We start from the raw sequence: 27,714 nt of genomic DNA, 5'->3' as shown, positions 1-27,714 counted from the left end.
AGTATCGATGGAATGATTGAATAATTTAAACCAGTGCATCATGTGAATCATAATTGCTTTATTTACAAACATTTTTCTAGTCATCACTTAATCAAGAGATTATACGTTTGATTTGGCGCATAAATCTGCAAAGGATTCGCCGCATAAATAGTGACCGGCAAATTCCACACCATGGTTTCAACAGGTAGCTCTGCGGGCGCTTTCAACTCCCCCGCGACTGGATTTGGAGTGCCAAAGTCCATCATGACGCTGGTGACGAACTCGAAGTGCAGTCGCCACTTAACATCCACCAGATCCGTGCGAAACGTGGGCGTCACATGCAGTGGAATGGGGACCACAACCTGCGTCTGCAGCGTTGCATAACAAACCTGCAGATAAAACCCTAAAATGTTAGTTTTCGGACATAAATTGACATTGACTAATCGAACCTGATGCGAGGTGGAAATCGTGCTGAGTTTGCCAGTAGGTACATGCTCATCCTTGTTGCGTGCACTGCCCGATGTTTCCGACTTGTGCAGATTATCCACAGCAATTCCGCTAGCAATGCTCGCCATATCAAAAGAGTTCAGTGAGGATACATCATCGCTTGGTGTTGCGGGCTGCAATGCATCTGGTTGTGGTCTAATGGGCAGCTCCTGTTGCTGCAGCTTCACGGAGAACTGCACGCAACGCACCTGACAGTTGCCAAAGTCCAGACTACCCACAATGTCCTCGCCCAGCTTGTAGGCGGGCTTAAACAAGCAAAAGCGTCCCACGAATCCTCGTTTGTTCGAGATTCTGTAGAACTTTGGAGCGCGCCTCGCAGTCACATTCTGGAAAAGTAGCAAAATATGTCAAGTTTTATTTGTCACAGTTGCAGGAAATATAAGTTTAGGCTCTAACACGAAAGGAAGGAAGGATCCTCCATGAATTTAAGTTAATTTCAATAATGTAAATTTATAACATTTCATTTTGCAGCAGAGCGAACTAGAACTATTTTGTTTAAAATGTAGATAGTAATCTTTTAGTATTTCGCAAAGTTAAATTAGGCCATCATAGCTTGCACTTCAACCTTTGCTTATCGAAGACACAAACCATAAGTAGCTATGTAATGCATTTCTTGACAAACATTGATTAGCCCAAAACTGTGAAATTTGATAAATAATCACCTTTAAGTGATGCCAGCTGATTTCCAGTTCGCTGATCTCGCGCTTCTCCAAAAATGGATTCGTCGGCGCCAGCTCCTCATTCGTCTCAACCGTGACAGGCAATTCATCCGGTCTTGCTATCAATGGAATGGGCAGCACACGGATGGGCACCGTTAGCGTCTGTACCTTCGACTTGACGCGCTGCGTAGCAATGGTGATCTTGTAGAAATACCGAATGTCATGGCCACGATATGTTGGCGGACCGTCGCGTGGCACCATCTCATTGAAGAAATCTATAGAGTGCGAATGATTCATTAGTTATATAATGTTCAATAAAGGGATTACTGGTTTGTTCTTACACATCTTGGTCTCGCCCGGCTGCAGCTTTAGATCGCAAAAGAGAATCTTCGGCTTGGTAGTTACAATGACTTCGCCTGGCGCTTGAGTTACTGCATCCAACGCTGTACGTCCAATGAGCTCGGTCAGCTCGGCGGTCTTGTCAATCGAAGGCGTACTGTAGCTAGTTTTGCGATAACAATGCAACTGCACCGAAGCCCAGGCCAGATTCTCCAAGCTACAAATAAAATAGTTAGGCATTTTGTAGTTCATTTAAAAAGGATAATCAAGTGTGCTCAATTGTCAAATACCCGGTATCCAAATAAAATGAATGCACGAGTAAAAAGTAACTACCAAAAGTTTATTAGACAGCTTATGTTTAAAACCTACAACTGGTTCGTGTCTTTGATAAGCACTGATTGAAGTAATTTCTTTGGTTTACGTCCTAGCTTAATAAACAACAATGATTAATTAAATTCATCATTTTGAATAATTTAAGACGAATTATTGATTCTAATGTATAACAATTGAATATACATATACAATACTATCTATATTAAAAATATATACAGTTTCATCTCATTATATCCAAATACAGATCTCAAGAATACAAAATCTAATGTCTGCTCTTGCCTGTTTAAGTTTGTGCAAACACATAATACCCTTTTACCCTAAGAATACCGGGTATAATTCTTGTAACTTGTGTCTTCAGTTGCCACGAACATAGTATACCCCATTACCACAAGAATCTTAAGTATAATTCAACTTTGTTTACTTTGTTGTGTTGGCATTTCGATCCGTTGATTCGGCAAAAGTTTTGTGGGTGAACTCTATTAAACACTCGACACATTCGCCCGTCGCATAGATTGCGGAATCTGCACGCACTAATTTTGCTTTGATTTCAATCATTTTATTGCATTTTATGACTTTTATCGACTTTTGTAAGTCAATTATTTAAAATACTTTTACACTGTATATTAGCAACGGTTTTGATTACCGCGACGCGTAGCCCGTTAATAAGCACAAGCACAGTTTGAACAGGCCAATAGGCTTTTATTTATATATTATTTGTTATGGAAATATAAAGAAAATAATTCTCCAAGTGTTTTGTGTTGCTAATCATTTGTTTTCATGTGTTAAAATAGCAATCGACTAGAACTACTCGATTGACGTAAATGCAAAAATCGATATCATACCTTTAACAGAAAGCACTTTAAGTTAATTACCTTGCTCAATGCATTTGTATATACAAATTTGTATTACTAGATTTAAGTTTGTACAATTTATATTTGAAAATAGTTACAATAAAACTTTTTTACAGAAACTGTTGTTTTTGTAATCGAAATGTTAACACTTATGAATAGCCACTGGTATTTATGATAACAGTGGCAATAACAGCACTGTAATTGACAGTTTCATTTGTTATGTGGCACTGTTTACATTAAATACATTTTGCAGTCTCTGTTATTTAACAGTAACATTAATGCGTTATCGATAGATCTTTTTGTTATTTCGCTTTGTGTTTTGATTCGTCTCGCTTGCATTGCGTTTCGTTTCGCTATCCGCTTTGAGTTCCAATTCAGTCGTCGTCGCTTTCAAATGTGCTACGCGCGTCGTTCGCGCTTTGTTCGTTTCACAAATTCGTTGAGTTTCCAAGAAAATAATTGCAACATCAACATCGCAACAACAACAACAGCAGCAGCAACAACGCAACAAGTGTAAAAGTGTTGTGCACATGCGTATTTTGCATTAAATTTAAAATAATATATGTGTAATTATTTACAGTGCAAAACAAGTGTTGGCAAAATAAAGTTGCTCTTTCTTTTCTGTTTTTAACAAATAAAATTGTATTTTGCATTCTGCGCGATCTGCGCCGTGTCAAAATGTGCAACAACAACGAAGTTAACAAATATTTAATTGCTGCGTTAATTTAATTAAGCAGCAAATTCGCTTTTTTACAAGTGGTGAATAGTGAAAAATTGAATTTGAAAAAATTGTTGAATGTGTTTCTTTCTTTATGCTGGGATTATAATAAACGTGTTCTTTTGGATTTAAATCACACGGCAAAACGTGCCAAATAGGTGAGTAATACATGAATTATGTGTATTTGCAATTAATCTGTTTGTTGCGCTTAATTAAGCGCTCTCTTTAAAAATCAAACAAATAAGCAACAATTGCCATGTCCGGCTTAGCAGCGACAACGGCAACAACAACAGCAATGCATTCCAATGGCATCGCATATTTTGCTTCGTTTTATTCTCTTTAGTGTTGTTGGTTGGTTGGTTGGTTGGAGAATGTCGGACGCCACCCGCTATATTTGCCTATTCGCTCGCACTCACATACTTGCTTTTGTTGTTAGTTCTTCCATCTGCATAGGTAAAAAGACGCGATGTTAATTCGGATGTGGTTTTGCGCTTCAAAATCTACACACAAGAGAGCAGCAACAACACAATAAGAAAAGGGTGCGTCGACATTCATTGTTGTTGTTTCTTACTGTCTTCGTTTCTCTTCTTCTCTGTTCTGTTTTGCTGCTTTACTTTTGCTGTTCACCTTCGTACGGTTATCGCATCGTACATTTTGCTCTGCCGTTTCGTTTTGAAGATGTTGCTGGGGCCAAGTCTCCACTCACTCACACACGCATGCACACCCTCACGCACACAAGCACAAACACAAGCTATACCTGTTTTTCAGTTGAGCGCAGCCGCCGCCGTCGTCGTCGCTGCTCGCGCCTCGCGAGTGCTTTCGGACTCACTCTATTGGAGCCGAGCGCCGGCGCGACGTCGACTGGAAGATTGGAATTTTTAGTGCAGCTCTCAAGCTAGTTGCTGTTACTGTTGTTGTTGTTGGTGTCTTGCTATTCTCTTTGACAACAGGTTTATAAGTGCACACACTTACTTAGTAGATTGGCTTTTACATACTACTTATTTAATTCTACTACGTTTTCCAAGCTACGTTTTTGTTTTCAGTATGGCGCGCGCATTTGTTTTTTAGCTACTTTCGGTCATTGTACTGCTTATTGCTATTGCCTATTGCCTCTGTTATGCAGTCTATGTATGTGAGTGTTCTGTTGTCTTGCCCACCGCCTTCGCAGCCGTCACAGCAACAAGAACAACTACACTTATGCAGCGAGCCTGTTTTTTGTTGTTGCGGTTTTGCTTTTATTTTTCTACGCCAATTTGCAGCTCCATTTTGGCGCCTTGCGTTTTGTTTGCTTTGCTTTTTTTCATGGCAAATTGAACTTTGTACTTTTTCGGATCGCTGCATGAGTCACTGCAAAGCATTGACTTCAAAATGAGCTTAACTTACTCGAAAAAACTGTAACTGAAAGCCCGCAATATGGCAACATTAACATTATTTCATATCTTTTGAGTTTTGTGCTCTCATTGTGACTGTAATCTTAGAACACTTTTAATCAATACTTTACCCCATATTTACCTTATCGAAAAAGTAAAAAAAAATATTTTGAAAATGGGAACAGATAAAACTCAAAGTGGTATTGGCCCATAAAATAACATAGAATGCACATGATAAGAAAACGTGCTCCAAATACGGTAAACAAAACATCAAAAACATTGTTTCCAAGAAGGTGCGCAAAATAAATAAAAAAGTAAAAACAAACTCAAAAGGCAAAGTCAAAAAAGCAAAACAAGTGCAAAGGCGTATGGGGAAATGTAGGCCGACTGATCCCAACCAAAACCAAAGAGGCAGAAAGAGACGAAACTAGCACGCACATACACCTCTGCGTTGCGCTATATGTGTGTGTGTGTGTGTGTAGTTACAGGTGCCAGTTAATCTAATTACGACACAGAGCATAGGCTCAAATCAAATATTGACTCATTGATAAACAGAGAAATCTAATGAGGGCGGCACTTTCTATATTGACAAATTTGTACATTACATATTTGAATTTATTTGAGTGTGTGTGCACAAAAAGAGATGCGTAGCCCTTGACTTGAATGCAGCTGTCAACAAAAATAGACTCGATGCAATTACAATTATAATAATTGTGCGCGTTTTAATACCCTGTAAAAGTAAAGAGATGCATTTTAGCATTACAAATTCATGTTGAGCAATGTTGAGAAAATTAAGGTATTTTTTGTTTTTCATTCATTGTGAATTCTTAAGACTCATTTCTAATATCTCATAATATTTATAATATCTTATTAATTATATTTTCCAGTATGATTCTTAGTATTTCATACCTTTTGATTTTTCTTTAATGCTGTCTTAACAAACTGTAACCATAATTAAATATAAAATTCTCGTGAATTTATATTATAATTTATTTCGATATTTTGATAAGAGGTTATTAAATTTGTTTTCGCTAAAAATTTGGAAATAAAATATAATAATCTTTTCTTACACCATAATAATATTTGTATGTAAAGTATATATGCTATATCATCCAATTCTTAGTTTAATTCAAAATTTCCTTCTCGTGATAGCTCTTCTCTATATAAAGAGACAATCGTTGACATTATAGAGATGGTATCATTTATTTTATACGACTTGACATACTTTTTATTTACCATACTATACTTCTTTGTGCGAATTTTGCATACGATCTTCTTGGCATTGTTGTGCAGTGAGGCATTTTACTTTTGGCCCCCACATTTAGACCATCCTCTTGTTTCCACGCAATTTTTTTTTTCCGTTTTTTTTCCTCTTTATGCGAGGCTATTTTGCAATTCGTAATTGGAGTCTGAGTCTCAAACTCTGTGAATGTTTATTTTTGGCTTTTGTACGCCCAGAGTTCGGTTCGTTCTCCTCCTTTTTTGGCCTTTTTGTTTACTTTCGCTTTCGTCGACTGGCTTTTGTGTATTTCATGCCTTTGCATGTTTCTCGATTCGCATTCATATTGGGTATCTGTATCATTTGTTTTGCACAAATTATAGTTTATTATGCTTAAGCTGGAAATTGGAGCTTTTTATTGCTGCTGTTGCCGCAGCTGCGTTATATTTTCTTGTTCTATGCTGTAAGGGAATTGAAATCTCGATCAAATTGAATTCCCATTCACGATGAAAAGCGAGAGCAATTTCTTGTTATTTGAGTTGAGGAAATGAAACTATTTATAATTCTAAACGCAAACTTTGGCGGGGAATGTGTGAATGGGCGATAAATAATTGAGATCCATTTAGATATGCCATAGAAGTAAACATTTATTGATCCCAAGGGTATAATTTTATTATAGAAATGTGTATTATAATATTGAATTGAAGTTTTAAAAGATTGCTCTCAAATTTTAATCTCCGGATGCAGTGAGTTCTGCAATAATTTCATTACTAACGGAAACGTTTCAAAATTGGTCTTTAAGAGCTCTAATAATACGTCACAGTTGCTCTACTTTAAATTTGCGATTCTAAGCTGTCCGGCAAATATTGTTGCAAACCGGACGCTGTCACAGATCACAGATAAATCATAATGCTTGCTTCCGGAATCGGAGTGCGGACGAATGTTGACATTTTGGATTAAAAGCAGAAATTTGCAAAATGTTTGCGCTGCGAAGAAAGAAAGCAAATGAAAAGTCTGCGGCAAACAAAAAGCGATGAAAAACGTGCCGAGGTAGAAGACGACGACGAAGGGGAGGCTGGAAATGGATTAGACATTTGCATTGATTTAGTGCGGTCAGTGCCACGCCCAGCGAAGCTTGGCCGCCCCTCGAGCCAACGTTGTCGTATTTGTATGTGTAGAAGATATAGAAGTAAACCCGTTTCGCAAATCGAATGCGCCAACAGCTAAAAAGCTAAACTTGTTTTTCGCTTTTTACGCTTTTTCGCTTTTTCGTTTTTCGCTGCTTCCACCGCCTCTGACCGTGATTTTGAGCTGAATGTTTGCCCATGAGTTTTGTTTGCGCTCGCAGTGTGAGCTATTGTCGAGTCCCCATTCGAATTGACGACAAACACACACACACAGATACAACCCGTATGTGTGTGTGTGTGTGTGTATTGTTCTACTTTATTTGCATGTTGTGTGTGCGGTTTCATGCACTTGGATAAATCTACTTAGCGCACATTTTGTGTGAGAAAGTTGTAGACCAACAACACCGAGTCTCGACCTAAGCAGAGAGTCTCTGTCCCTGTCTCTGTCTCTGTTTCTCTGTGCCACAAGTGGAAGAATTGCATAAAACGACGACGACGCCCTCATGCAATTGTCCAGCATGCAATTCATGGATGTTGCTTGTTCCCATCGGCTGTCCGATCCACACCGCCCCTCCCCGCCCCGCCCGCAGCCTTCAACTGGCTCTCAAGTGTGGCCAAGTCTCTTCCCGCACATTCCACACACTCAACACACACACACACACACATGTCTCACATTACCCACAGCTTCGAGTTGCTTTTGAAGCATTGCGAAAATCTCTTTCTACGCTGCCTTGTTATTTGTTATTGTGTCTGCGACTGAGACTGAGACTCGGCCTGGGGAGCTCCACTTGAGGAAGAACTAAACCGTAAACGGGCTGCCGCTTGACGGACAACTGGAATTTGTTGTGGCATACATATTTTAAAATTTGCCTGCCCCAAGAATGCGAATGCAAATGCCAAAGCGAATTCTGTTCAACACATTTTCGAATAATAATTAAACAGTGAAAATATTCGCAACTTCGGTGGAACAACATTTCGAAATTTACTTGGAAACAAGCTAATTGTATTTAGAAACTTACAATTTTAAATAAATTAAATATAAAATAGGTAGAGGGTAAAAGGTGAAACTAGATAATGATTATTTATGAATATAATATCAAATTGTAAATCAAAGAATAATTGAAGAGTTTATAAAAATATAAAATATATATAAATATAAAGTTAAAAAAAATATTTATCAAAAATTGAAAGTCTGATAACAAAATAAATACCCATAAACTAATATTAAATTAAAAAAAAAAAAACAAAACAATGAGGAACACTACTTTTAAATAAAAGTGCGGTATTATTCTTAAAATATACCAAGTAAAAATACCACAAATACTACATCTAAAATATACCATAGAGTAAAAATATATCAGATTGTCAGCCAAAGCAACTAAGACTTTACAAGAGAGAGGAACAAAGAAAATATAATTAAAATTTGTAAAATAATGAAGTCTTAAACATTAACCACATAAGAATGGTAAATAAATTAATTATAAATGTCGTGATTTCAAGCTCAAGTAGCAAAATATACTTAAAGTGTAAAAACCTGTAAAATGTGAATAGAACTTGTATAGAGAAAGATTTGGACATGGAAAAGTAAAATGATCGCATTACGATAGTTGGCAATCAATTTACTAATAAATTCTGAATCGCATTACAAATGAAAAATGTTTGTATTTGAGTTTGATTGGTGCACAATCAAGCGATCAACAATGAAATCATTAAAAACTCTTTCAATTAGATGTCAGATTGCAATCGAGTTTAAATGGATGCTGCCTCTATTGGCCTGGTTAAGAAGGGATAGCCAAGTCAAGCACTCTCTAAAATGATCGAGTGTGTGAATTAAAAAGGGAAACATTTGCTTAAAAGAAGCATTCGCATTCGTTTTCTTTCATACTCGAGTCGAGTGTCGAGTGTCGGCTGATTGACAAGCGGCATTAATATTGATGGACAGAAAAGTGCGACACAATAAAGGTACCACAATGGCCCAGGAGGTAGAGATGCAACAGGCCTAAAAGGCAGCAGCGGTTTTACTTCAGCGTCTTCAATGACTGTACTTTTTTTTTGTGTGTTGCCCTGAAATTGTCAATTGGTATAATTCATAAAACTGAAAAACGGTTTTCCCAACCACGTTCTGCGCCAGTGCACCGAACCCTGCTTGCTTCTCTCCCTCTCTCTCACTCTCTCTGTACCGCTCTCTTAGCGATCCTTTAGTTGGCCTCTCTCTCTGCTTAGGTACAGCTACCTGCCCTTACCACGATCATAATGATCATCAACAACATCATAATGATGATCTTGATTTTACTCTGTTGTACCTGGGCTCAGCCCTCCTCGACTTTTCGATGGCAATAAGTGTGTGTGAGTGCGTGTGTGCGTGTGCGTGTGTTGTCGCTACGTTTCCACCCCTAACATAAACACCAAGTTCACAGTTGATAGTTGACAGTTGCCGGGCCATAACAATAACCAAGAGCAACAACAAAATCCTGTCCCAAGAATATGCAACGGTATCTACTATAAAAACATGTCAATGAAGTGTCCCACCGAAGCTTGATTAACTACTTATCCTATTTAAAACTTACGCTTTCATTCGCAAAAAGTAGTGTAAATAAAAAATAAAGTGCTCTTATATCATAATAGAAATTCTATCAAACTTGGAAATGAAAGAATGAAAGTAACTATATTTTTGTCTTAAATTAAATGTCATTTTATAAAATACAATATTAACAAGTTTTGAAATATTTTCTACTGAGAAAGATATATACAAAGCAACAAGTTTAATTACCTAATCATCCAATTAAATTCTTGCAAAAAAAGTGTGCATTATTATTGTTAATTTATATTTTTTATATCGAACATCATCGAAATATTTATCTTTGTAGCTGTATTTTAGAATTAAAGAAACTGATTTATTAGGAATCAAAGTATAAAGAAATCACAAATTTGTGGTAAAGTATACTTTTTAATAAGGGTATAGAACACATTCGAATGTCGCATAGAAAACTGCAACTATTACATTTCTATTTTAGAAATTGTGTAGCAAAATAAGAAGCTAAGATACTTTTTCTTGCTGAGCTATCCAAGCAGAAAGTTTGTTGACTTCAGCAATGTCTCTTGGCAAACTAAAGTCAGAAGTGCTGAGATATTTTTTACAAGAGCTTTGTGTTCACGTAGCTCAGTAATAAATGTAACTTATAAATATTTGAATAACTTAGTAATAATAAAAATGTCAGATTCTCAATTGTCACAAAAATATTTCCAATACTTTTGCATACTTTATAAAGTACTTCATATCTTTGATCTTTAGCTGCTATTGTGACTCTTCAAATGTCACGTACAAATGAGCAAACCGAAACTAATAGAACCCATAGATAATATCGCAAATTTGGCTGACTATATTTCAAGTGCTTTGAAAAGTACTTCAATTGTATGGAAGAAGAACATTTCCAACTTCGATGTGAGCAAAGAAATTGCACACTTCTTACTCCTTGTCTGTCTCCTTTGGTGTATTCAAATTTGATTTATGCTTCTCTTTTTGTCAAGAGCACATTTCTATCTTCAGTGGGCTTATCTCTCATACATATCTAGGAATTTCTATACAAAAAGTATCTATGGCTGAATTGTTGCGCATGCGCAGCACTCGGGATGCTTCTGTCAGCGAGTTTTGTTTCATTTGTGCCGAATTCTTTTTGTTGTCTCTTATGTTTGTCTCTCTGTGTGTGTGTGTGTGTGTGTGTGGCATTCAGACTGTCTCAGCACACAAATGAATGCATAATGTGGACTTAATGCTCGTCTCTCTTTCTGTCTGTCTGTCTGCCTGCAAATGTATCTTTATTATAATTATTTGTTATGGCTCTGTTGATGCTCTCTACGTTGTTTTTTTTTTTTCTCAAGTGCTGCATCTCATTCAAACTAATTATTTTGTCCCGTCTGTCCGCCCGTCGCTCAGTCCGTCTGTCTGTCTGTCTGTCCGTCTGTCATTTTGTTGCGGCGGCGCGACAGCTGATTACCTTTGGCTATTTGCTTTTTGGTTTGTGAGTCGAGAGGAGACGTCTTCTGCTCTACAAATTATGCTTGTACACTTTTATGTTTGCACCTCTTAACCCCGAGTTCTTCTTTTCTGCTTCTTTCTACCTTAAATCCCGTTTGTTGGCTCGATTTTTAACAGCTGCAATTTTCACGCTTGCCATCGCTGGCTGCTGTTACTGTTTGCTTATCTGCAGCAAACTATTTTACAGGTAATTACAAAGATCTTATCGGCTGCAAGACTTGTGGGTCAGCAGCAACATCATCAGCACCATCATTTCACCAACAGCAGCTGCTGCTCTAAGTGCTAACTAATTTATGCGTCGTCTTTTACTTGACCCAAATTGCATCATTTTGTGGCATAGCCGAAAGTTTTACTTGCATCATACAAAAATGTATACACTTTTTTTTACAATTGCTTAGCTGTTTTTGACAATTAGTTCTAATTGCAAAGATCCTAACTGCAATAATAAAAATATTCTTAATGATTTATATAGTGAAATATATCCCCAATTTTGAAAATTAAAGTTTTACGAGTTGTCAGTTAAATTTTCAATATAGTGTGAGTTAGGAAACAGATATTTTTGATAAATATATATTTGTTCTTTACAAAAATATTTTGAATAAAAATTAATATTATAAAATATTTTTTAAAATATTAAATTTATTCTTAAAACTGTTTCATTTTCTGAAACCAAGTCTTTTTTAAATTAAAAATTTGTGCAAATATTCTCTCAAATAAACTTTAGAAAACAATTCAATTTATTTTTACAAAAATTAAATTTTTTTTCGAAATATTTATTTTTATATATATATTTTATTTTTATATATATTCATTTATACAATGACATTTCTATTGCAAAATATATGTTTTATCTTTTGAAATAAAGTTAATAATAATATTATTTTATTTCAAATTATTTAATTTATTTTAAAAAATGATTAGTTTGTTTTTAATTTATTTTCAATAATATTTCATTCGTTTTTAAAACCTTTTTTGAATTTATTTCTTTTTTAAATTTTAATGTATTTTTATTTAAAATTTTAATGTATTATTTTCAAATAAAAATATATTTGATAAATATTTAAAAAATTTGTTAAAAAATGTTAAAAAAAACAATTGTAGAAATATTAAAGAATCTATGCAGTATTGTTTAGCAAATCAATTAACCATATTGCATTATACAATTTGTTGTTGATTGTTTTCAAGAGCTAAAAGATCATTCTAGTATTTGCTGTATGTTTATTACACAACAGCGAAAGTTTAAACGACTTCCGAATGTCTGATTGAAAGTGAAGGGTTACAAGCAAATCAAATGTTTAATGCCATTTTATTCATTTTTTTGTTGTGCTGAACATGACAAATCAAGCCTTGACCCAAGGTTGCAGCTGGGCGAATGAACAGCAATAAATTTAATGTTAATTGTTGTCTAGCATAATTAAACGTCGAAAATCTTGTTAGCCACTAGCATAAGTGTTGGCCCCACATGCAGCATCGTGAGGCGTGGAATTGGGAAATGTGGCAATGGGGCATCGCCAGTAGTTGCCCAATGCTTGCAACGAACACACACACACACATAGATATGTAGTTGACAGTTGCGCCTGCGCAATGACGCAGTTGCATATTAAATAAACATGCCCCAGCCGTGCACATCGGAGGCATTAACAGATGCCGTATAGCCGCATAGCTCGTTCCACATTCCACAGTCCACGGTGGTCGAACCGGTTGTGATTGACATACTATATACATATATATATGCATATATTTATGCATAGATCGATGTGTGTAATAATCGGAATCCCTCGTTCTTCTCACGGCTGTTGTAATTCGTATTAAGATTTGATTTGAAGTGAGTGACAAGCCATCCACACGCTTCTGATTGCAGCTAACAAATTGCTTTTGGCATTCAATTAAGCCAAACCAAACTGTGTTAACTTTGGCAGCTGCTTGTGACATTTGAAACACATGTGTTAAGTGTCAATTTGCCATATTTAGCAACAATAAGTATTTAGTGAACTGCAGTTAATAATTAAAGTATTCTTTTGATGCCGACAAAGTACTAATAAAGCTTAACTATCTAAATGCATAGATAATATTAGATAATATTTGTTTCTAACCTGTGTTTTGAATTCATTTATTTACATCACTTTTGAGTCGATAATGTTTATTATAGATAATATTTTCCTTCTTTTGAATTTAAAACAAGTAAGAAATTGACACGCTACTCAGTTTAAATACCACCATATGCGAGAAATATACCAAAAATATACCACGCACAAATTTAAATATACCGAAAGCTATATTTGGTATATCGATATTGTGAGACATTCAAAATATAACAGAGTACAATATATACCGACAATGCATCAAGTATTTATACCACTTTACCATAATATTTTCTTGAGCATTTCTTGCAAACCAATAAAAGCTGAGTTGATAACACAGCAAATCATCCTTGAAATATACTACAAACATATCAAAATATACCGAAAGGTTTATTTGGTGTATCGATATTGTGCTACATTCAAAAGTAGTACAAATTATACCGGAAATTTATAAAGTACTTACTATAACCCACAAAAATATTTAAATATACCGAAAGCTATATTTGGTATATCGATATTGTGGTAGATTCAAAATAAAACATAGAATACAAAATATATCAAAGATGTATAAAGTATTTACAATATACCACAAACATATTTAAGTATACCGAAAACTATATGTTGTATACCAATATTTTGCTACATTCAAAATAGAACACAAAGTACAAAATATACCAAAAATACATAAAGTGTTTACAATATATCACAAAAATATTTAAATATACCGAAGCCTATATTTGGTATATCGATATTGTGATACATTCAAAATATAGCCGAGTTCAAAATATACCAAAAATGCACCACTTTACCATATTATTGTCTTGAGCATGTCTTGCAAACCAATAAAAGATGAGTTGATAACATAGCAATAAAATGTCTCCCGCTTCAGTAATTTCAAATATTAGTTTCTCTACCATTTCATTGATTTCAGCGTCTTCGTCGTATTATTTTCGAATTGCTTTTGGCCCCATTTGGTCGTCGTCTCTTTTCACTTGATTTTCACTCACTGCGTTGTCGCAATGTGTTTATTGTCTTTATTTCATTTTCTTAAGTATTTGACATTTTCACGTTAATTGAAATTTTATTGCCAATTGTCAATTGTCGCCGGCTTTCTGTCTGTCTGCCTGTCTGTCTGTCTGAGTCTTAGACATCATCGGAATAGCGGAGACTTGATTCCGGTCGTGTCTCTGGGTCTCTTTTTATGGGCGTTGTTTGGCGCAGTGAAAGTTGCGTGTTTCCAAGAAGTCCGGCGAGAGGAGTTCATACTACAAATGCTGGAGGGGTTCAGACTTTCCTACTGGTCTGGTCTCTCATATCTTATGGATATAGTTTGCCATTAGATATAAGTGCATGGCCATTTGGCTGCTGCTGCTGCTGTTGCTGCAATTGTTGTTGTTGTTGTTGCTATTGCCGCTGGCAATTAACAGTCGACATCAAAGCGAGGTTCCGGCCAACTGACATTATAATTTTCCCACATTAAATATGCAACCAAAGCCAACTTCTACATATAACATTTATACCCACGTATCGTTTATAACAGATACCATGAAAAGTTTGTCGACATCTTCTGCGATTAATATGAATGGCTTTGTTCTCGTTACATTGCCAACAAAGTGCAGGCTGTTCGTCTATTAACCGGTTAAATTGCTTCCTGGCCTAATTAGCAACAACAACTTGGCCAGCAAATATGTAAAATTGCACTCGAAAACACTTCAACAACTTGGCAACATTATCTGAGTTGCCTTGTCGGCTGCTGTGTTCGCAATTACGATGAGTTCCCCTTTCGCCACCCAAAAAAAGCAGAAAAACACAAACTAAAACTAATAATTATAAAATTTCTAAAAAGTTTGCGCTTTTAATTAAACAACTGAATTTAAAAGTTTTCGCATGAAAGTCATATTTTTTATACTCTTACTTCAAAGTATTAAAATGAGTAAAAATAAAATATGGTAAATTTGTACGCACAGTATTAAAAAAAAGAAAGAAATCTACAATTGGGTGTGCTCAAGTGTAAGATACTCGCAACTCGTTCATTATTAAATATACCAGTTACATATACCAATTTAATACAGCTCGGTATTATAATTTAAATACACCGAAATAATATACCAAAAATAAAGTATGTTAAATTTGTTCTACTCTTACTTCAGGGCATTCAAATGAATAAAAATAAAATATGGTAAAATTGTTTGCACACTTTTAAAAAGGTATATATTTAAATAAAATGAAAGATATAATAGGGTATGCTGAACTGTAAGATACCCGCAAACAGTTCTTTAAAAAATATACCAAATTAATATACCAAATTAAATATTCCAGTTAAACATATCGCATTAATATACCAAAAAATATTGAAATAATACCCTTAATATATATATAACGGTATTATAATTTAAATATACCGAAAATAAAGAAAAAAACAGAAGTGTATATTTTTAGCTGCTTTTTCATTAGCTTTTTTTCTTATAGTCTTTCTCTTAGATGTATGTACATGATTATACGGACGTGGTTATAAAAACCATATATTATGCTTTTTACAAGTGCATCAAAATTTCGGTGTATCACAGACACTTTTATTATAAACTGCGTGTTATTGTAGTTGCTGCAAAAGTTGCGTAAACAATTCAAACATAAAGAGAGACAGAGAGAGAGAGAGAGAGGGAACCGATAGTTGGATAAAAAATTATAAGTGTAGAGAGGGAGCGATAAACCTTTGTTTCGTTTCAAAGTTGAGTTTTATTATGATATCACATTTCTGTGAATTGTGCAATTTAATAGAGCAAATATTATGAAACCGCCGAACAAAGCATAGTTATTGTTTACACACATCAAAAAATATATATAGTATAGGGAACTTGGTTATAAATAACTTGAACTAATATTCACAGCGTAAGTTGAGTGTGACCTTAGATTTCCAAATGAATTTGGCACTTCTGAAATGCTCAAACCTGTTTGAAAATATGTCAACAATAATTGACACGCTGCTACCTCAACAATAGAATTCATTTATTAGCAGAAGCAGAAGCAGAAATACCAAATAAATTCCATATAAATTATTGTCATTTGGATGGAGTCTTGACATTCTTTTTGATGTCATAATGCCAAATGATAGATAAGATTGCATATTAGCATTTATGTGTGAAGAGAAAAACTACAGCATTTAAATGGCGAATTAAAAATAGATAAAATCAAGTTATTTGTTTGATTTTATTTGTGTCTGTAATCAGTTGAATGACTTGGCCGGGCAATCAAGATAAAAATCAAGATAATGGCATAGAGATAAAGCCATAAGCATAATCAGTCAACAACCTGTTGATGAGGCATAAGCAGAGTAAACATTTCTACATTTTTGGGCAACTTCATTAATAAAGACAGCCAACAAGGTTGGTTCAAAAATATCGACAGCGCTCACAGTTTAAAAAAAAACCAACAAGTGAAAGTTGATTAATAGTTTCCGTTTATGGTAATGCGATGAATATATACGTATTTATATATTTATTTTTTCTCTATCTAAATTCAGTTTGTTTAAAGCACATCTATTTGCCCATATTTATTTATGTTTTTGTTTTGATTTTTCGAATTCGGATTTGAATTTCGCATTCGCTGCACGCAATGTGAACTTTTCAAAGAAAAACTGGATAATGCGGCGTATGAGCAATGCTCGTTTTTTCATTAGCATGCAAAACGCTTTGCGCATTTTTGCATGTCGTTCGTATAATTAATTATTTCTATCATTGTTTGATTTTCATATGAGCACACTCAATTATGTGTATGCGTATGTGAATATTTACCATTTTCTATGCATATTCTCACAGCGAGTTTATGGGAAATTAACAAATTAAATATGCACAGAAGCATCGTCGTGTGTCGGGTGCGGCCATCTCGACGATGAGGAGGACAACCATGACAACAACAACAACAACAGCGAGAATTTTTGATGTGCGGCATGCATAATTATGATGGGGTTTGTCTTACCTACAAACATCTAAAAAAAACAAATACAACTCGATGCAATTGGGTTAAATTGCAGTTCCTGAAATAAATTAGCTGACTAATTGCAATGGATTGTCAAGGCATTCGCAGCAGGGTCAAAGCTGATGCAGCGTTCGTTCAATTGCATTTCGTTGAACAGCTAATTGCAGCTTGTATTTATGCTAATTTTTCTGTACCAAAGTAGATGATAAGCTAGCTCTTGAAATGATCTTAAATTTTATTTGAGAACGAGATAAAGAAAGAGTATTGAAGGGATAGGCAAATATCTCATTCAGAATTATGAATATAATTATGCTGTTTTTTTGATAGATTTATAAGTAAGCAACATAACTAATTAGCTAGCTTTTGAAGTTATCTTAAATTTTTTTCAAGAAAGATTGAGAATAAAACTACAAAATGAAAAGATAATTGACGGAATAAGGAAAATATCTGATTCAGAAATAAGAATATGATTCTATGAAGTTATAAGATTTGTAACTAAATAACATAGCTAATTAGCTAGATCTTAAAGTTGTTTAAAATTGTATTTAAGAATGATATAAAGAAAAGATAAGAAAGGACTGAATAGAGACATCACTAAAAATTGGGAATATGAAATTGATAAGAAAGTAATTATAGTTTATTTTATGACAAACTTGTTTTATAGTTCTTGCAATTATCTTACATTTTATTTAAGAGGAAAAGTAAGAAAGGAGAACTAAAGGAATAAAGAAAACACATAATTTCAAATGTAGATTATGAATGTCTTTATTTGAAGACATCTATATAAAATCGATTATTTATTTATTTACTAAAAATGTTGTATGCAAATAATCGACATTTTTCTGTTATACAATTTCAATTTTTCAATTTTATTACCCATGTTAAAAGTAAATCTACAAGTTCTTTGATGTATCCTAACTTTTACTGCGTGATAAGGTCGCAAAAAAAAGGCATTTCAAAGGTGTCGTGATGTATTGCTGTCGAATCGAACAGATCGTGACAAGAGATAATTACAGTTTCATTTGACTTTCGAAACAGAAAGTGCACAACACACATTCAAGTTGTTTGTATAGAATATGTAATTACAAATTGTTGAGAATACAAGAACTTCCAAGCCGAACTCCAGTTGAACTCTTTCGCATTAGTCATGCTCATTACAATGCCGAGTCTTTCCTGTTGTTGGGCGGGCATCCTCTATTTAAATTCAGACACGCGGTATTTATTGTGGCAACACCTTTGCCTAATGTGTGTTGATTCATGATTCCGCCATTTGAGCACTTTAGGGCTCATTACAATTTACGCTCAACCCAATTCCACCAACCAATTAAGCTTGGCCCAAAAGCACAACAACAACATTATCATGAGCCACAATAGCAGCAAACTTGACTCATATTCTCGCATTGTTGTTGTTGCTTATTGCCAGCGACACACTCAACTGCGACTTCGTTTTGGTGCCTGGTTAAGAAGGTATGAAAAAATTGTTGGGCATGTAAAAAAAAGTGTAAAAAAACAACACAATAAACAAAAAAAGTCAACAACCACTTTGGTATGCCTTTGACACCGGCTTCGCTCGCTGTTGCCGGTTTTTTCTCTTTAGTTTTCTGTTTTCACACACAAAGGCGAAAAAATGTTATGTTTATATTTATTTTAAGCAGAAGGAAAAAAAAAATGGCAACAACAACTTCGTTAAGACAACAATAAAACGCCAACTACAGTTACACGACTAAACAGCAAATCCACAGAATAAAGTATATATGAAAAAAGAAATATGTACTATTTATAAATTCAAAGCACTTTTTATAAATAAAAAGAAAAAAATGTCGCGAGAAATTTTTCAAACGGCAACCGGCAAATGATTTCTGTTAAATTGGATTATAAAACAATGTGTCGCATATATTGGACGTGTCTTTAAGGGTATTATCGCTATTACATTAGCTTTGCACCACAAGAAGTATTTAACAATGAGAAAAGCGGAAATTATAAAGTAAAGTTCCAGTTTTCATATTGTTTTATGGGTATTAATTAATTAAAATAACATAAGGAAAAAAAATCAGCTCTTTATTGTTGTAGAAACAGATTAAAACGTTTGAGTATTAAATACTCAAATAATATTAAATAAGAATTACGAAAATTTTTGAATAAACACAGAAAAGAATAATTTATACTACATTGCAAATAATTGTGAAAAACATATTTTAATTTTTAAATAATTTTAAAAAAGGTTTTACTAACGCAATTATGAAAACTTTTGAGAACTTTCCTCTTACATAGTTCCGTATTTTCATTATTTCCTACATATATTTATAAATATTCAAGTTGGAAACTTATCCAACTGAAAAGTTAGAGCATCCAAATGTTTATGTTGACACTGGACACCTCGTCTTCTATTCATTGGGCTCTTTTTGTGCTGAATACGCGGTTCGAGTGCAAAAGTGTCGCAGGCTTTTAAGCCGCCAGCGAATGGAAGAGTGAAAGAAGAAGCCACAGAAAAGCACATCAAAGCAAAGCAAAAGAGTAACGACAACAAAGCTGCGTGTAAAGCAATCGAAGAATGGAAAACAAAAGCATAAACAGAAGCAGAAGATAAACACTAAGAGCGACAGAGAAAGACAGAGAGAGATGGCATGATACAAATGGCGTTTCAATAAAGTAAAGTCAAGTCTGGTTTGTGTCATGGCTAAGCCTTTGTTGTTGTCGCCCATTGATTAAGCTGGTTTCTGCTGATTTCAGCAATTTTCACTTGTCATCTTTTAATAGCCGCAGCTGCAATTGTTGTACTTGACTTACTGCCACTGTTATTGGCTTTCAATTAAACGCCACTCAATGGCCACAAACTCAATTAAAAATAATAGAATTAAAGCAGTTTTCGTTTTGCTAACCTCAAAAGTATTTAATCATGCCTACTTGCCAATTTGGAAGCGCCCAAAATTCTAAAGAAATTCTTCGGTACATTCACCTCGTTCATTGGGACGCTTTGTTTCTTGGCTTTTGTCTGTTATGGTACTTTTATTTCATATACTCCTATACTACATACTATACTTAATCGTACATCTGTCTCTCTGTTTCTCTATTTATCAAGTGACAGTTTTGTTTTTCTTCCACTGTTTGTTGTTACTGCCTTTGCGGTTTTCCGGCTTTTTATATTTTTATCAATACGAGCAATCTTTGGGCTCAGTGCACTTACAAACAGCAAATGCAAAAGCAACGACAACAACAACGACATTAACTTGGTTGTTGACTTTGATCGTTGCGTCGGTGTAAATGTCAGTTTTATGTCTTTTTAATAATGTTGTAAAATTGCTTAAATAATTACAAAACACACTCAGCGGTTAGACTAGACTCTACATTCTAGGGTTCTCTCTTCTTCTCTGTGTCTTTTCAAGCGTAACGAACACTCGGAATTTCCTGTTGTACATTTTTTTTACTGAAATAGTTTTAAAATTAAAAATAAATAAGAAATGAGGCACTTGGTTCACTTATATTATGTATTATATTATATATATTTGTTATATTACCAGGTTTAGTCTTCAAAATGATTTAGATATTTTTACTAAACTAATTTCATCAACAAAGTTTGTGACTTCGATTTTTGTGATATTCTCAAACAACTTCTGATGCTCTTTTAATTATTTATTTGAATTAATTCATTGTGTTACTTTGTATCTTCAATTGAAAACCGCCTTATTAACCTGTTGTACAAATGCATGTTTCTTGTAAATTTACCGCACTTAAAGTGTAATAAATCTTGAGTGCATGCCAACAATCACGTCTATGCCGACGAGCACCCCTGAGTAACAACCCCTAAAAGCTGCCCAGCAACCGACAATCGACAACCGACAACCGACAAAAACCAACCACAACAAGCATTGAAATGCAACCCAAAACCAAGCCAAATGAAATACCAAAGCATCAAAATGTATTTAAAATATATACAAAAACTAAAGAAAAGAAAACATAAAGAAAAAACTTGACTGGTTACGCACGAGTGCAGCTCCTTCGTCCTGCAAAAAGGGTTATGGGAAAGTGAAGGGGAGGAGGGTGAAGGGTGAAGGCACGAGGGGAAGCCCCGAAGTCAGCTGCTTGGCAACAAGCAAATTGCGGTGCAATTGCAACTGACAACACGCCCTCGCCTTGACTCGCATACAAGAAATTGTTTTACTTCTCCCAGCTTAGAAGAGAACCCAGCTTATAGAGTTATAGAGTGGTTCAACCTTTCCTCCCCCTCCTCACAGAGAATTCCAGAACCCCTTCTTAGGCGACTCTTTGTGCGCGGCCAAACGACGAATTCTTCGAAGCGTAACCGTTGACGGTTATTAAACTATATACGTAAAAGGCACAGACACATGCATGGCAAAATAAGTAACAACAGATATCAAGACACTAACCAAGGGGAAATTGCTGTGCACAAAGAATAAGAATCGTTTCAGGCATAGTTCCGCTTCTTTTTCTTATTTTTTGATGAACTTTGAACGTTGCACAAAGCGCGAAACAGAGAGAGGGAGACAGAGACAGAGCGAGAGGGAGAGGGAGACACGCCCTAGAAACATCTTGAGGTTATTTGTTCCTCTAACACATTGTCGAAACATTTTCTGCCCCGATGAAGTTGTTTGCTTTTCTGGGGTCACCGATCAGGGGCGGGGCGGTATCGTTGCCTGTAATGGAACTCTTAATTGGCAAGACAATGTAAATGGCCTGTGCTATGCTATAGAGGGAGTTTTGTAATGTATTAATCACATAATCGAGAACATTTTATTAAGGGGACAAACGATCGTTTTCTATGGAAAGCCACATTTTGTGTTGAAGTTTGCTCTTCATAAAATTAAGTTCTCATTCTACCAATATGCGATTGATATATCTAAACTTATCTTACCAATATGGGCTTCATAATATTAAGAATTTTCTATCTTAAACTATTATGCGAAAATTCCAAGAATGTTATCCACGAATTTAGTTATTTTCTGAATTTAACAAAAATTAAAGATTTTTATTTGGTTTCAGGTGCAATGACTTCACAGTATTAACTTACTTAGGATCATTTTGTCTTGAAGCTATATTTAAACTTATTTTTACCAATAGGTCCTTCATATTTTTAGAATTTTCTATATTAAACTAGTAGATTTAAAAAATGTTCTCTATTAATTAAGCTATTTTGCAAATTTAACTAAAATCAAAGACTTTTATTTGGTTTCAGTTTCAATGACTTCGCAGTATTAACTTACTTAGGATCATTTTGTGTTGAAGCTATATATAAACTTATGTTACCAATTGGGACTTCATAATTTTTAGAATTTTCTATTTTAAACTCTTTTGCGTAGGTTCCAAGAATGTTTTCCACTAATTTAGTTATTTCTCTAATTTAACTAAAATCAAAGACATTTATTTGGTTTCAGCTTCAATAACTTCGCTGTGTTAACTTATTAAAATACTTAGGATCATTTTAACTTGAAGCTCAGCAACTCTTTACTTTGTAGTAAAAACTAAAGAGCGCAACTCGCTCACACAACGTTTGAATCATTTTATTTTGGAGTGTTTGCATTTTGCAGAGTGAATGCAACATTTCTAATTGCACATCTGCTACTGAATTTTGATGTATTTTTATGCTATTCTGTTTTCGTGGAAGTTGTAAACCTAAAATCTAATTATATACCCCATTTTTGTGCTTTGTTGTTTACAGTTAGCCGGAGCTTCCATCAACACACGCAGAGAGGAGGAGACACATTAAAGATCTAAACACTAGACACACACACACACACACAACGAGATAAACGACGTCACACTGGAGTCACAAAAACGATAAACATTCCAAAAATTCCAATACCTCTCCCTCCCCAGTTGTACAGTATGTCACATGATAAGAAAATGTTGGATCGCGAGGCAGTACGTTCAGTGATTCAGCAATGGAATGCCAACAGATTGGATCTCTTTGCTCTCTCCGAGCCAGACGAAGTAAGCCAAACTCAAATGAATTATTCTCATAGGCAAAACATTTCTAACATTTATTCGCTTTTTACTTTTTTTTTTTAACAGAATCTGCTCTTCCATGGCGTTATGCGGTTTTACTTCCAAGATGCCGGCCAAAAAGTGGCCACCAAATGCATTCGCGTTGCCAGCGATGCCACAGTCACAGATGTCATAGGTGAGAGAAGCATAAATATGTCGAAAATGGAGCATATTATTGTAGGAAAATATAGAGATATATTTTAGAACCCAGTTTATCTCTACTTTAAAAATCAAAACAATTGCTGTTCAAACACTCTATTTTTCAGTATTTCGCTTAAATATTTTCCGTTTAAATCTCTATTGTTCAGAGTTCTTAAAAACAAATGTCTGATATTAATTAAGGTTTAAAACAAAAAAGAATACATTAGCATGTTTTTTACTGAATTAAAAATAATATTATCAGAAGAATTGAATGCAATAAACATTTTTTTTTTGCAATTTAGTTGCTCTTCGATATTTATAAAATCTAGAATGAAAAGAAATTTTACCAATTTATGTTGGGTTGTATTAAAAAATAAGTTGAAATATCAAAATTTTATTTATAATTTATAGAAAGAGAACAACATTTTTATACCCATATATCCTTATAGTAGAAATGTATTACAACTTTGTGCATGCATGTTCGTCTGTCCGAGTGTCTGTCTGACCGTCCGTCCGTATAAGCACTTAGATTTCAGAGACTTTAAGCGATAGAGATATAATATTTTTTGACAGCACTTGAACGCAGATCAGGTTTGTTTCAAATGTTTGCCACGAACTGTTCCGCACCCGCAAATCAAAAAAAAAAATCTAATAAGCTAGAGTCGATATACCATATATGGCCATCGGTATATTTCGGTATTTTTTGCAGACTATTAGTTTAGTATATTTTACGTATAATACCGCTATGTTTTTCTATTATTCATAATGGGTATTTGTTTTCATTAAAATGAAAATAATATTTGACGATTCTATCAGATTTTTGTAATTGTAATTTAAAACATAATTTTGAAATGAAATGAAAATTAAATTTTTTAAATTTCAAATCAAAATTAGTTTTTTATTTAAATTATTATTATTAAAGGAAAAGTAATTTTATGAATTTAGTTTTTAGCTTATAGTTTTCAATAATAAGTTAAAATAGCAAAAATATTATTTATATCAGGGACAGTGGAAAAGATTCTGTATAACATTTTTCTTATAATAGGCTGCACATTAATCAACTGAAAATTTATTATTTATTTCTTATTAATCTTGCCGTATTTGATTAACAATTTCGTAACTTGCTTGCAGACACGCTCATTGAGAAATTCCGTCCTGATATGCGGATGTTGTCGGTGCCTAACTATGCGCTCTACGAGGTGCACGCCAATGGCGAGGAGCGACGCTTGAATGCCGATGAGAAGCCGCTGCTTGTGCAGCTCAATTGGCATATTGATGATCGCGAAGGTCGCTTCCTGCTCAAGAACATTGATCAGAAGACGACGGTGAGTTGCAATAGAAATTTGAAAATCAATTACAAATCTAATAAGTAAATTTATGTATATTGCAGCCTATTGAGCAATCAGACTTGAATTTCAAGCGCAAGCTCTCGAAGCGCGAGAAGAAGGAGCAAAAGAAGAAGGAGAAGCTGGCCAAACTCAGCTCCGATCTCCCCCAGTCGAATGGCAGTCAACTGGGCCTAGGCAATGGCATTGGCAATGCTGCGTCGGCGGCGCATATGAACGGCAATGCGGGTGGCGGAGGCGTTGGCAATGGCAACGATGCTGGCGACGCTGTCGCTGGCAAGCTGTACACAGAGCTGCCGGAGACGTCATTCACACGGTCGATCTCAAATCCGGAGGCCGTGATGCGTCGACGGCGACAGCAAAAGCTGGAGAAGAAGCTGCAACAGTTTCGGTCACGCGATGGCGGTCCGGATACGGGTGGCACGTTAAAAATCTACGGCGAGAGCCTGTGCCAGGATGTGCCTTACAAGACGCTGCTGCTGTCCATACGGGATTGCGCCCAGGCGGTCGTCAGGGAAATGCTCACCAAATATGGCCTCGAGAAGGCGGATCCCTTGCACTATTGTCTTGTTCAGGTGCGTATATTTATTATCCTTGTATTTGCCACTTACTAATGCCGATTATCGCATTCTCCAGGTGAACAGCGATGGCACGGAGTATATACTTGACGACGATGAGTGCCCTCTATCGATACTTATGAATCATCCAACGTCACGTGGTAAGTTCTTTGCCTGTTAGTGGGCCATTTGAAATCACTTAGTGTGTCAGATCCTTGCGAGTGCGAGTGGATGAGGCAAGTCATTCATAAATCCCTTTCCTTGGCGTGCAATTAGCTTTGTTTTATCAATAATTATGCTGGCTGAGCTGCCTATCAACAACAACGACATTCGATTGACGGTTGTTTACTATTGTTGCTGCTCATGCTCATGCTGCTTTCTTGTTGTTGTTGTTATTTTTGTTGCTGTTGTCATATTTCGAGTAGTAAAATTCGGCAGAGTTTAAGAAGTTATTTCAGTTGTTTGCTGGCATTTCGAAGCGTCGCGACGGAGATTTCTTTAATATTGTTTGTTTAGTGGAATGTAAAGAAAAAGGGTTAAATTCGATATTTTAAACTATTTTATATGCTGATAAAATGAAAGATGAAATTTGTGAAAGGCTACGTAAGTGTATAAATTATTTCTGAATGAACATAAACATTAAAAGCAATAAAAGAATAATCTTGTAATCGGGCCCCAAAAAGTATGCTATGTTTAACTGTGAAATGCACGAGACACTTTGCCGTCAATTTGTTATACTAATCCTCGCAGTTTGTTACTTATTTATCAATGGGATATATAGTTCAACATGTTATCTAATCTGTTTATATATTTCTAATGGCAATCAACAATTGCCAAGTGCTCAAAGCTATGTTTATAAATTTGACTTTAACGTGCATATTAAGTTAGCGAGTGCACAAACCCCTTGGATAAGGATAACCTACAGTGTCGTACGAAAGCTCGCTGCTACAACACATCGTTTAGCGAGTTGTGCAACCCCAGTTCGAAATGCGAACTGCTTTCAGTGATTTTAAATGAAGAAAAAGTTTATTTTTTACCAATGATATAACTTGTTTAATTCGAAACTTATTTAAAATTGCTTATTTTATTTTTATTTAATACTTTACTGACTACATTTTAGTATGCTAAATTTGTATGAGTTTCATGAGTTTTAAATTTTTGGAAATAGAGCTAAATTCATATTTATTTAAATGATGCAAAATTTAGTTCTTTTGGCACATCATATTTATGTATACTACGACTTAATATTTCACTAGAAGTAATAGAATTCGATTTGAAATTGCTCTTCAATCTGTTGCATGCATTCAGCTTTAATCTCTTCGTTTTTACGAGCATGCCAATCAATTGCAAGGACGTGTCAAAATGCGTCACATGCCTAAAAGTAGGCAACACAAATTGAACACAAGCCAAAGCTCAAGCGCAGGCGCAACAAAGTTGCTGCGAAACCTAACAATAAACACACACACACAATCTTACAGTTGTACATATGTATGTGTAAGCAATTATATATGTTGTATATATATTCGCACATAAATTGGGAGCTCAGCGCAGGGAGCACGTGCTGTTACAGTTCGCACATCAACACATACAAATAAGTTCACCGAAATGACAAAGTTAATACACAATAAGGCCGCTGGGAATTCACAACGCCGCCTAACGTCGCACATAACAACAACAATCACAATAAAGTAGAACGGCAAACATAAATGACATTTAAATAAGGACAACCACAAAAGGAAACGGACCAAAAAAGAAGAAGAAGCAGAGTCCGGAAATGTTGGCAGCATCTACATAACATAGAAGCAATGTGAGCAGGGGGGGGAAAGGAAATGAAAGGCAAGAAACGAAGTGTTGAAGCTGGCAGAGCTGCAGCCACTTAGCAGCCACATGTTGCCGCCTTCTGCGCTCACTCATTCCCCCCCCACCCCCCCTCCCCACAATTCGCACAAACACTAACTCATTCTCTCCCGCTCCCACTCTCGCTCTTTTTTGGTATTGTTGTTGTTTGACGTGTGCAATTCAAAAGGTGTAAAATGTAAATGCGACCGCGCTTTTGCTTAAATATTTCATGAGCTCTGTCGCCGTCGCTGTCTCTGCCTCTGTCTCTGTGTGCCGCACATTGTCCTAATTGCTTGGCACACTGGCAATCATAAATTTTGTACTCGTCTCCAGCTCGCAGTTCGTCATTGCCTGGCAAACAATCAATTTGGGGCAAGTGCCCTAAAAAACGAAAAGTGTCGTAATCTGTTGGTACAACACTCTTTGTTAGTTAACCAAATAAAACTATCTAAAAATGCTTTTGAAATTGCATTTTACTCACACTCCTTACTCTTTCTAGTTGTAAGCATGTTATCAGTCGCATGTTTTGTGGCATTCTTACGGCACTTCGATGTCATTGCTTTGCTATTGTTGTTCGCTCTTAGTGCTTAAGTCATTTTGCCCTTAGGTGTTTCAATTCTGCTCTCTCTCTCTCTCT

At 35.2% G+C, this 27,714-nt stretch overlaps 2 protein-coding genes across 9 annotated transcripts in view; one reads left to right on the top strand and one right to left on the bottom strand.

Moving 5' to 3' along the window:
• Positions 1–21: 21 nt before the first annotated feature.
• LOC132784647 (RAB6A-GEF complex partner protein 2) lies at positions 22–2,602 on the bottom strand. Its single transcript, XM_060790402.1, has 5 exons — positions 2,239–2,602; positions 1,487–1,701; positions 1,149–1,420; positions 429–812; positions 22–368 (listed from the first exon to the last, which is right to left on the bottom strand). The coding sequence occupies exons 1-5, from the start codon at positions 2,370–2,372 to the stop codon at positions 84–86; spliced, it is 1,290 nt and encodes a 429-aa protein (XP_060646385.1). The 5' UTR covers positions 2,373–2,602; the 3' UTR covers positions 22–83.
• A 425-nt stretch (positions 2,603–3,027) lies between these two features.
• The window catches only part of LOC132784079 (afadin), a 63,126-nt gene continuing 38,439 nt past the window's right edge, over positions 3,028–27,714 (top strand). For 3 of the 8 annotated variants that reach the window (XM_060789465.1, XM_060789463.1, XM_060789464.1), the window contains exons 1-6: positions 3,036–3,544; positions 22,869–23,140; positions 23,222–23,330; positions 24,467–24,660; positions 24,726–25,256; positions 25,318–25,399. In XM_060789465.1, the coding sequence (XP_060645448.1) occupies positions 23,036–23,140; positions 23,222–23,330; positions 24,467–24,660; positions 24,726–25,256; positions 25,318–25,399 (1,021 nt within the window). In that variant the 5' untranslated portion in view covers positions 3,036–3,544; positions 22,869–23,035. Of the gene's footprint in view, positions 3,545–22,868; positions 23,141–23,221; positions 23,331–24,466; positions 24,661–24,725; positions 25,257–25,317; positions 25,400–27,714 lie in introns of all 8 variants that reach the window. The other 5 variants (XM_060789468.1, XM_060789467.1, XM_060789462.1 and 2 more) reach the window with 2 other exon arrangements.

The sequence above is a fragment of the Drosophila nasuta genome, chromosome 2R, assembly GCF_023558535.2.
Source record: "Drosophila nasuta strain 15112-1781.00 chromosome 2R, ASM2355853v1, whole genome shotgun sequence".
Taxonomy (NCBI): domain Eukaryota; kingdom Metazoa; phylum Arthropoda; class Insecta; order Diptera; family Drosophilidae; genus Drosophila; species Drosophila nasuta.
The sequence above is the reverse complement of the archived record's forward strand: the minus strand, read 5'-3'. Positions and strand labels throughout refer to the sequence as shown.